We start from the raw sequence: 11,041 nt of genomic DNA, 5'->3' as shown, positions 1-11,041 counted from the left end.
TATGAGGCACATATACTGACCCATATAACTCATATGGGCTGCATACGAGTTCATATGAGGCACATATACTGACACATATAACTCATATGGGCTGCATACGAGTTCATATGAGACACATATATGACACATATAGATTGTGGAGACCTTACGATGACTGGTGCCCACGATTCGTCTCCACAAATTTGGTGACTCCGGACTTCGCGTCTTCGTTCTCTGCTCCTGCCCTGCGCTTTGCATCAGCCGCTTCGCTAGGCCTACCGCTGCCCGGAGCTCGAGACCCCGCCTACCATCCATCGTGTAAGCACTGGCCATGGATCCCTCCACTCCTGTGCCGTCTCCGTCGCCTCGCACGCTGCCACTTCATGAGTCCGCGGTCTCCGCCCTCAAGCTCCCCGACTTCTGGTCATCGGACTCGGAACTTTGGTTCCTCACAATCGAGGCCTTGTTCCGCCGGCACCGCATCACGTCACAGGTGACCATGTTCGACCATGTCATTGGTGCGCTCACGCCTGCTACTGCTGCGGTTGTTCGCGACGTCTTGCGCTCTCCGCCTGCCGATCGGCCATACGATCATCTCAAAGCGATGCTCATCCAGAGCACTACTGAAACGGAGCCGCGTCGCCTGCAGCAGCTCCTTACCTCAGAAGAGCTTGGAGATCGCAAACCTACCGAGCTGTTGCGTCGCATGACCGCCCTGGCTGGAGACTTGGCTACTCCCCACGACAGCACGCTCCTGCGGGAACTCTTCCTGCAGCGCCTGCCTCCGCAGGTGCGCATGATCCTGAGCGCGTCTTCGTCTCAGACCCTGGAATCCCTGGCTACGCTTGCGGATAAGATCATGGACGTCGGCTTTCCCTCCCTTGCAATACTTCATCGCCCTCCTGCCCCTCAGCTATCGAGCCCAGCTCCTGACGATTGCTATACCCGTCTCACTGCTACTCATGAGGAGCTAGCCCGGCAGGTGGCGCAGCTTACAGCTGAAGCTGCAGCTCTTCGTGCTCGCCGGCCGCATTCGTCGTCTCCACCCCGCCGCAGAAGCCCCAGTTTTTCTGGCAATCGTTCTCCGCCCTCGACGACCCTTTGCTGGTTCCACCGCCGATACGGCTCTCGCGCACGCCACTGCCGCCAGCCCTGCTCCTTCGCGGGAAATGGTCCCGCCGAGCACTGAAGGCGACCGGTGTTCTCGGCCCGCGATCCAGTTGTCTTTTCCACGTCACTGACCGTGTAACCAAAGTCCGCTACCCCATCGACACTGGTGCCGAGATCTGTGTTCTTCCGCCTACGTTGGCTGAGCGGCGCCGTCCTTTAGACTCTCCTCCTCTGACCGCAGTCAACGGATCCACCATACGGACATACGGCCAGAAGTCGGTAACGCTTGACCTCGGACTCCGCCGTACTTTTCGCTGGGTATTTGTTATCGCGGACGTGCGCACGCCAATCATCGGCGCCGACTTCCTATGGCACTACAGGCTCCTAGTTGACATGCGGCAAAACAGAATAGTGGATTCAGAAACAAGCCTAGTCGTCCAAGGCGTCTCTTGCCGAGCTCCACCACTCCGGCTCCTCCAGGCGCACAGCACCGTTTCCGACCCTTGGTCCAGCATCCTTGCTGAGTTTCCAGATGTCTTCCGACCCCCGTCCCTCAAAGCGCCAGTCGCTCACAACGTGACTCATCATATTGTGACGACTGGGCCTCCCGTGTTTGCTCGCGCTCGTCGCCTCGCACCGGATCGCCTCGCTGTCGCCAAACAGGAATTTGAGCATATGCTTGAGCTTGGCTTCATCCGCCCCTCCTCCAGTCCTTGGGCGTCGCCTCTCCACATGGTGCCCAAAAAGACCGGCGACTGGCAGCCGTGCGGCGATTACCGGGCCCTCAACAAGGCCATAATCCCTGACCGCTATCCGATTCCCCACATCCAAGATTTTACATCGGCTCTACATGGCTGCACAATCTTCAGCAAAGTCGATCTTGTGAAGGCATATCATCAGATTCCTGTGGAAACGTCGGATATCCCGAAGACCGCCATTATTACACCTTTTGGCATGTTTGAATATCTGAGGATGCCTTTCGGTCTTCGCAACGCGGCCCAGACTTTTTAGCGTTTCGTTGACCAAGTCCTACGCGGCTTGACGTGCTGCTTTGCCTAACTTGACGACATTCTCGTCTTCAGCCCTACGGTAGAGGCCCACAAGCTCCACCTGCGTCAAGTGCTCGAAAGACTCAGCCGCTTTGGTCTCGTGGTCAACGGACCGAAAAGCGAGTTCGGCGTTGCTGAGTTGGACTTTCTCGGCCATCGCGTCAACGCCCATGGCATTCGCCCCTTGCCGGCCCGTGTCACCGCCATCAGTCAGTTTCCCCGGCCCACCACCACCCGACAACTGCGCGAATTTCTTGGCCTCGCCAACTATTATCGGCGCTTCATTCCTCGCTGCGCTGCAATACTGCAGCCTCTCCACGACCTTCTCTCGGGCCACGGCAAGCCGACCGCTCTTGTTGCTTGGACCGATGCCGCTGACCGCGCATTCAGCGGCATCAAAGCAGCCATTGCCGGAGCGGCGCTGCTGGTTCATCCTAAATGTGACGCGCCCACGTCCGTCATGGTTGACGCATCGGACACTGCTGTCGGCGCGGTATTGCAACAGTTTGTCGCTGGTGTTTGGCAGCCAATTGCCTTCTTTTCCAAGAAGCTTGCGCCCCCTGAACGCCGCTACAGCACCTTCGGCCGAGAGCTGCTAGCAATATATTCAGCCGTGAAGCACTTCCGCCATTTTCTCGAGGGACGCAGATTTCATATCCTCACTGACCACAAACCTCTGACGTCCGCGCTAGCATCCAGCAGTACCTCCTACGCTCCTCGCGAAATCAGGCAGCTCGCCTACATTTCCGAATTTACCTGCGACATTCTTCACGTCAGCGGCAAGTCCAACATAGTTGCCGACACTCTTTCTCGTGCTGAAGTCAATGCGACGGACAATGGACGGCCAGTCATCGACTTCACGGCTATGGCTGCTGCTCAACGAGCCGATGCCGAGTTGCAACGGTTTCGCACGCGCGACACCTCTTTAGTGTTGCAGGACGTCTTGCTCCCTGACTGCGCCGTTCCCCTAGTTTGTGATACATCAACCGGTCGTCCTCGCCCCTACGTGCCTCCACCATACCGACGAACCGTCTTTGATGCCCTCCATTCTTTGGCCCATCCTGGCATTCGCGCAACACAGCGCCTTGTCACGGCTCGCTATGTCTGGTCTCGCATCAACGTCGACGTTCGCCGCTGGTCGCGCGCGTGCCTGAGCTGTCAGAAAAGCAAAGTGCATCGACACACTGCGACGCCGCTTGGCACGTTCCCGTCCCCGGACGCCCGCTTCAGCCATCTGCATGTCGACATTGTCGGTCCCCTTCCTACCTGCGGGAACCACCGCTACCTGTTAACCTGCATTGACAGGTTCACGAGATGGCCTGAAGCGATGCCCCTTCTGGACATAACGGCGGAGTCGTTCGCAAGAGCACTCATCACACTGTAGATAAGCCGCTACGGTGTCCCTTGCACCATTACGACTGATCGTGGTCGTCAATTTGACTCCACCTTACTTGCTAACCTATCTCGGCTCCTCGGCGTCAATCACATCAAGACGACCTCTTACCACCCGATTTACAACGGTGTCATTGAGCGTTTTCACCGGCAGCTGAAAGCTTCACTTATGGCGTCCGCTTTTCTTTCGCCATGGATTGAGCGCCTACCCTTCGTCCTGCTTGGTCTCCGCACTGCACTTCGCAGTGACTCTTCAACCTGTGCAGCAGAGCTAACGTTTGGCACTACTCTCCGTGTCCCTGGCGAATTCTTCGAGCCTTCACCACCCACGCCTGCTGACGTCTCAGATTACGCCTACCGCCTACGTAGCGCTATGAGCAGTGTAGTTCCACCACGTCAACGCCAGTATTCCCGTCGTGTCCACGTCCCCTCCGACCTTCAGCGGTGCACTCACGTCTTTGTTCGCCACGACGCCGTACGCCCGCCCTTACGGCCACCATACGATGGTCAGTACCAAGTGCCCCGGCGTGCTCCTAAGCACTTTCTCCTGCTCATCAACGGCCGGCAGGACACAATCTCAGTTGACCGCCTTAAACCTGCTCATCTTGACACCGACGTCATCGCTAACTGTGCCGCTGCATTCCCTCCCGACCGTGCCAGTCCTCGTCGCGTACGATTTGCGCCAAGCCTATCCGCTTTTCGCCATTCACACCTCGCTCATGGCTTCATCGCTAGAGGGGGGGCCCTGTAGCGTGCCATCGTGGTCCGGCAGCCGAAGACGACGACTGTCCCAGTACGCCTGCCAAGCACGCGCTGACGGGATTTTCATGGCTGCTTAACTGCAAGGCCGGCGCAGCGCTGTTCCATCCCAGCCTGGCTGAGCGCGTCCAGCCGAATATATTTGTGGAGACCTGACGATGACTGGTGCCCACGATTCATCTCCACAAATTTGGTGACCCGGACGTGACCCGGATGTGTGTATGTAACACATATGGAATGATACGAGACACATATGAATTCATATGAGAACTTTCGATAGGGGGGGAAAGCAAACGGGTTCGCAACGTACAGGGCGCCACAACCATCAGAAAGTGTGAGCATGGCATGAGGCAGCATGACAGATTTGCGGTGCGCACAAAGAGGAGATGGTGAATAAAGGACAGTAGCGTCAGAGAGGGCAGCACAAGTCAGCGGCACAAGAACAGAAGAGAAAGCTGGCACGTCGACGTCGTCAGTGGCGAGAATAGGGGCGGCGGTAACGGCGGGGGGGGGGGGGGGGGCGTCCAGAAGAGCATCACACAGCGGCGACAAATCAATTTGAGCATGTGCACAGTCAATGATGGCGTGATGCGCGGACAGAAAGTCCCACCCGAGGATGATGTCATGAAAGGAGCGGGTGAGAACGAAGAACTCGATGGTGTAGAGGGGCCTTGGATGACGAGGCGGGTAGTGCACGCCGCCAGAGGGCGAGTGGGGTCAGCGCTGGCGGTGCGAAGCGAAAGGTCAGAAAGCGGCGTCATCACTTTTTTTGGTTTGCGGCACAAGTTGCGACTAATGATGGACACGGCAGCACCAGTGTCAATAAGCGCGTTAACAGTAACACCTTCAACGATCACTTCAGTAACGTTCATAGGAGCGGTGATAGGGCTTGAGATGGTCGTTGACGGCGCAGTTCTCGCCTCCGGAACTGCGGCGCCTAGTTTTCTGCTAGGAGGGGTGGTGACCGGCGGCGCATAGGAGAGGGCGAACGGCGTCGAGGAGACGGTGACCGATGGCTTCGGTTGTAGGATTCGTAGCGTGACGGAGAGGGAGTCTGAGGCGGCAGAGTAGAAGAAACCGGGACGGAGGGCAATGGAGCGTCGTACGACGGCGAGCGCCCGTAGTCGTGAGGACCGGATCCGCGCGTGCGGCACCAGCGGGCCACATGACCTGCGAGACCGCAGGCATAGCATATCGGCCGGTTATCTGGGGTGCGCCACGGATTCATAGGGCGGGGACCGGTGCGAGGCAAAGGACGGTGAGTCAGTGGCAGTGCCGGCGCGAGCTGCTGCTGAGGGTACACTGTTACAGGTGGCGCATAAGTCGGAACAACCGGCTGAGGGCGTGGCCGGATGACTGCTTCAGCGTACGTCCACGGTGCAGTGACCAGAGGAGGTGATTAGTGGGCGGCAGGACCTCAGCTACCTGCTCCTGGATGTCACACTGAATAGAAGGTGACAGCGACGGCGTTGGTGCGGGTTGGCTGGTAACCAGCGATAATTGACGTGCGACCTCCTCCTGCACAAACTGCTTGATGTGCTGAGGAAGGGTCGGCTGATGGTTAGCAGGACCGCCTACAGCCAGTAATGAGGCGACACGCACAGTCAGTATGGATGGCTACAGTCCTTGTTCCAGCGGTGCTGCTGAGCAGGCCAGCGTTCGGAAGCGCAAAACCCGAACTTCGTCTGCGTCGGCTTCCTTCTTCCTCTTCTTCGTCGGCGCTAGCTGGTGGGGCATCAAACCCCAACTCTCTTGTTTACACTTCTATCGTTTTTAGCTTTCAAGATCATGTTTATAATTAAATTAAAAGGCGCCAAACCATACGCACACACCCACACAGGAGAAGAAAGAAAGACGAGACAGAGCGCCACTCACAACTGATTTAATGTGCAGAAAGACACGTACATATATGTCACTGTCGGCGCATGCGCAAGGAAGACATTCAGCTTCGTGAAGATAAGCAGCGATCAAAAAACGCTTTTTCAGCCTTATACAGGTTTATCGACGTTTGGCTGACGCACAAGTTGCCCCTCTTTTCGATATGGAATGCTTCTATCAGTTCTCTGGCTTTTGTCACACTACTCTTCGCCAAAATCCGCACATCAGAAAAGCATGGTTCACAAGTGCGCGACGGGCAGGTTCTGATGTGCATGGGTAAATGGGGGCCATCTTTATTGTGTTCTACATTTCTTTGGTGTTCTCTGATGCGCTCATTGACACATCGCCCGGTTTGTCCGATGTAGGAACTGCCGCAGTGTGACAAAAGCCAGAGAACTGATAGAAGCATTCCATATCGAAAAGAGGGGCAACTTGTGCGTCAGCGAAACGTCGATAAACCTGTATAAGGCTGAAAAGGCGTTTTTTGATCGCTGCTTATCTTCACGAAGCTGAATGTCTTCCTTGAGCATGCGCCGACAGTGACATATATGTACGTGGCTTTCTGCACATTAAATCAGTTGTGAGTGGCGCTCTGTCTCGTCTTTCTTCTCCTGTGTGGGTGTGTGCCTATGGTTTGGCACCTTTGAATTTAATTATGAATAACTACCAACTCGCCCAACAACAAGTTCTTCTAAGATCATGTTTGTATCACCGTTGTTTTACGGCATGTTCATAGTTGGCCGTTTATCTTCGCATTCCTTAATTTCTTTCCTTGATGTGTTATACCAAAGAGCTGTGCAGATTTTTGCTTACTTCTGCCACTCTTTTTGTATCCTTCGCCAATGTCTTATCTAAATTGTCTTGCTCTAGGAGGAAAACGGCGCAAAAAAACGGGGACAACAGAGACAAACACGACAGGACCAGCGCCAACATGCAACTGAATTTTATTTCGCACCAAACCCGCCTTTATGTAAGCCAACACGCCGTAACATCCGTGTAATCACGCACAGGCAGTAGAAAAGATCACTGTAAGATATCTAACACATGAAGAGCGATAGCAACCACGTAACATGCTATCATGGCTAAGAAAAAACGAACAAATGTATAGCAAACAACACTAAAGCGGTCATGGCCAAGCAACTCTTAAACACCAAAAAATGATACACACTCATGAGTGATACGAGATGACCTACAAGAAACGTGGAAAAAAAAAGGTGAAGAATGAAGTGCTAAGACCAAGGTAGTGTGAAAGGTAAAAAAGAAAAGGTTGAAATGGATGAAGAGTGCAAACCTTAAAATTGGAAACGAACAACCAGCAGCCATATGAATGATAACCGATGACCAGCAAGAAACATGAAAAAGGGTGAACGCGGAAGTAAAGTTTCACAGGTTCTTTCTTCTTCCTTATTGCACCAGCGGTGCCCCGCCAGAGACGGTTTGTTCCAACTGGAAGACTGAAGCTCTTCGCACCAGGGGTGCCCGTCAGAGACGGTCTTGTGTTCAGTTGAGACGCAAGGGGAAGGCGAACACTTCAAATTTTATGTACAGTATTTACAATAGATACCACACTCGAGACAAATTAAACGGCAAAAGGACAAACAACAACAAAAAGGTGGATCTGGCTAATACTAGGGGAGGCCCCTACTCGGCGTTGCCGAAGATGCGTTGCATCTCACCTTAGCGCAGAACCCCGCTCCCAGCTCCGGGGCCCGGTTTTAAAGCCCTAAAGGCCCAGCCCACATTCGGTAACTTCCAATCATGTTGCGGCCTTAACATCATTGGTTCATCCAGGGCATGGCCAGCCCTCCAGCTTCCGTAGGACAAAACGCCCTTTCCACAAACCCAAACGCACGGTCGTGTCAAATGAAAATAAACACAAATATACATTCGTGCTCGGTACGCGTGTCGGGTGGACACCCGTACTTCCCGGCGCGTTCGCGAGCGGCCGCGTTCCAAGAAAGGAGACGCTCCGCTTTGAGTGCCCCCAGCCGCGTTCCGATGACCCCCGCGAACGCTACCGATACCTTACACGCCCTTCCCAAGATTCTACAAAGGGCTCAAATGCCACTTTTAGAATTACAAACAAAAGGGATCGGTGTCTGACACGAAACTACCCTTCGGGTGACATAACACAAACAAAACGCACACATTCAAATGCGCGTTTCACACCTGTAAAACCAGCGCATTCACCGAAGTCCAAGCTGTCGCGCTGCGACCAGTTGCACGAACAAAACCAAAAACAACAAAATGCACACGGGCACCAACACAACATCACGCAAAATGCACACTTAAATACACACAGTGGCATGCCTGCCGTGCGCCGTAACACAGCGTCCAAGTTGGTGCGTTGCACCCAGTTCGCCTGCATGCACGCCGTCGTCCTGCTCGCGAATGAGCACACAGACACAGACACTCGCGACTGGAGCGTTCACAGCACTCGCCCAATGCCCACGTGAGCCTCCTTAGTCGCACCGAGCGTCCCTGTGTACATTCGAGCCACCACGTGTTGTCAGTAACACAATTAACGCCTAAACGGTAACTCACTCATTAGGCTGGCGCCACAACGGGGCGCGAACTGAAAAGATGGTGCCCTCCAGGATCAAAAACGTCCCGGGTTTTGATGGGTCCAAACCCCTCACTACACGACGCACCTGAGGGCCCGCTCTCTCTGGCGCGCCGGTACGAACCGCGTGCTGCGTAAGGAACATCTCTCTTGCCGAGTTCAGCTGTAACAGTGCGGCCGGCTTTGCTGAACATAATTTGGCGTACCGCAGCACGGAACGTACTGTTCCACACGCCGACATTCACTGTGAAGGCTATGTGCCTGTCCCCTGGTACTTTGGAGCGTTTGGAGCTATTTGCACCGTTCCTGCACGGGCAAACATTTAAATCGCCGCTCCCTGCTTGATAGACGCTGGCCGGCTTCGTGGCATCGTCTGCTGCACGAGCTGACTCGCCGTCGCTTGACCCGAGCTTGCCTTGCGGCAAGTCGCCACTCATTTCCGGGTACTCAAATGACCTGGCCAGACACACATCGGGTGCGTTCCACAACTGTGTGGCGCTCTGCCCGGTCGGCCCAGCAAGCCCGCCTCCGTTCCCTGGCTCGCATGGAACGCTCTTTCCATCAATGACGCTACGGGGCCCTTCATGCCCTGTGACCGACACAGTGTGCGGTTCCAGCAACGCTAGACTTTCTCCTGTCACTAGGTCCGCGATCTGACATCTGTCGTCGCTGGCCGTTCCCTGCTGAGCTAAATGCTCTTTTCCGCAGCTGGCTTGAGACTGCGTTTTTGGAATTGTGAGACTCACTTCCAACAATCCTGAGCACGCGTCCGCGTCCCTGGTGTCATTTGGGATTGAGCTAACCTGGGCGGCCGTGTCGTCGGCGTGCGCGTTCACCGCCTCTGATACCGCGACGCTGCGTTCCGTCAGGCTTCTTTCTTGAACTGCGACTCCAGCTTCGCAGAAATCTGGCTCACTTTTTACTCCTGCCTGGTTTTCTTTACCTGTGCTTGACAAGCATATGCCTTTGCCTTCCAGCATTTGCGTCCTCTCTGCTCGGGACTCGGAGCAGTTCTCCCTGCCTAGTTGATTAGCTCTCCTTGACTCCTTGAGCTTAGCCAGCTCAAGCTCTAGCTGCTGGCGCCTTGCTTCCAACGCCTGCAAATCTGCAGGTTTTTCCTCGCATAGCGGCGCCTTTCCTCCATTAACTTTTGCAAGCTCAGCCTGATAGTAAGCTAAACGCGCCTTCGCCAATTCCACTCGATACCTCACATCGAGTGAGGGCTGGCATGGATAACTCTCCATACCGCCGTCTGTATCCCTCAACTGTCCTACCGGCTCGAACACAGGGACGTGAACAATGCGACCAAGGAAACTCACGGTTTCGATGCGTCGATCCGCATTGCCAGCTCCTTGGCGTCGGAGTCCACCGCCACTTTCCCCGGACGCTGCGATGAGCTGTCGCACGCCGCTGGTCCGCCGCCGGTGATCGTCGAGTTCCCGACGCGCTGCTTCCTTGACCGGACGCAGTCCCGCGTCGCTGGACTACTGCCGTGGTCCTTGCGTCCTTGCCGCCGTGTCTCCGCAGGTCCGTTCACGAACGCTGACCTGTCGCCTTGTCGTCACCTTTCTCCCTGCCTTGTCTTCTTCCTGCGCCGTCTTCCGATGGCCGCAGGATCCTGTCGACTGCGCCAGTAAAGTTTCACAGGTTCTTTCGTCTTCCTTATTGCACCAGCGGTGCCCCGCCAGAGACGGTTTGTTCCAACTGGAAGACTGAAGCTCTTCGCACCAGGGGTGCCCGTCAGAGACGGTCTTGTGTTCAGTTGAGACGCAAGGGGAAGGCGAACACTTCAAATTTTATGTACAGTATTTACAATAGATACCACACTCGAGACAAATTAAACGGCAAAAGGACAAACAACAACAAAAAGGTGGATCTGGCTAATACTAGGGGAGCCCCCTACTCGGCGTTGCCGAAGATGCGTTGCATCTCACCTTAGCGCAGAACCCCGCTCCCAGCTCCGGGGCCCGGTTTTAAAGCCCTAAAGGCCCAGCCCACATTCGGTAACTTCCAATCATGTTGCGGCCTTAACATCATTGGTTCATCCAGGGCATGGCCAGCCCTCCAGCTTCCGTAGGACAAAACGCCCTTTCCACAAACCCAAACGCACGGTCGTGTCAAATGAAAATAAACACAAATATACATTCGTGCTCGGTACGCGTGTCGGGTGGACACCCGTACTTCCCGGCGCGTTCGCGAGCGGCCGCGTTCCAAGAAAGGAGACGCTCCGCTTTGAGTGCCCCCTGCCGCGTTCCGATGACCCCCGCGAACGCTACCGATACCTTACAGCGGAGTTCAGACCAAGGTCGGC

At 55.2% G+C, this 11,041-nt stretch overlaps 1 protein-coding gene across 1 annotated transcript; it reads left to right on the top strand.

The window, feature by feature from the left end:
- The first annotated feature begins 478 nt into the window (after positions 1–478).
- On the top strand, positions 479–1,168 carry LOC149367488 (uncharacterized). The gene has a single exon (XM_089574431.1). The coding sequence runs from the start codon at positions 479–481 to the stop codon at positions 1,166–1,168; it is 690 nt and encodes a 229-aa protein (XP_089430557.1).
- Positions 1,169–11,041: the final 9,873 nt, after the last annotated feature.

This window comes from Amblyomma mixtum, chromosome 1 (genome assembly GCF_055824585.1).
Source record: "Amblyomma mixtum isolate Tamu chromosome 1, ASM5582458v1, whole genome shotgun sequence".
Lineage (NCBI taxonomy): Eukaryota > Metazoa > Arthropoda > Arachnida > Ixodida > Ixodidae > Amblyomma > Amblyomma mixtum.
The sequence above is the reverse complement of the archived record's forward strand: the minus strand, read 5'-3'. Positions and strand labels throughout refer to the sequence as shown.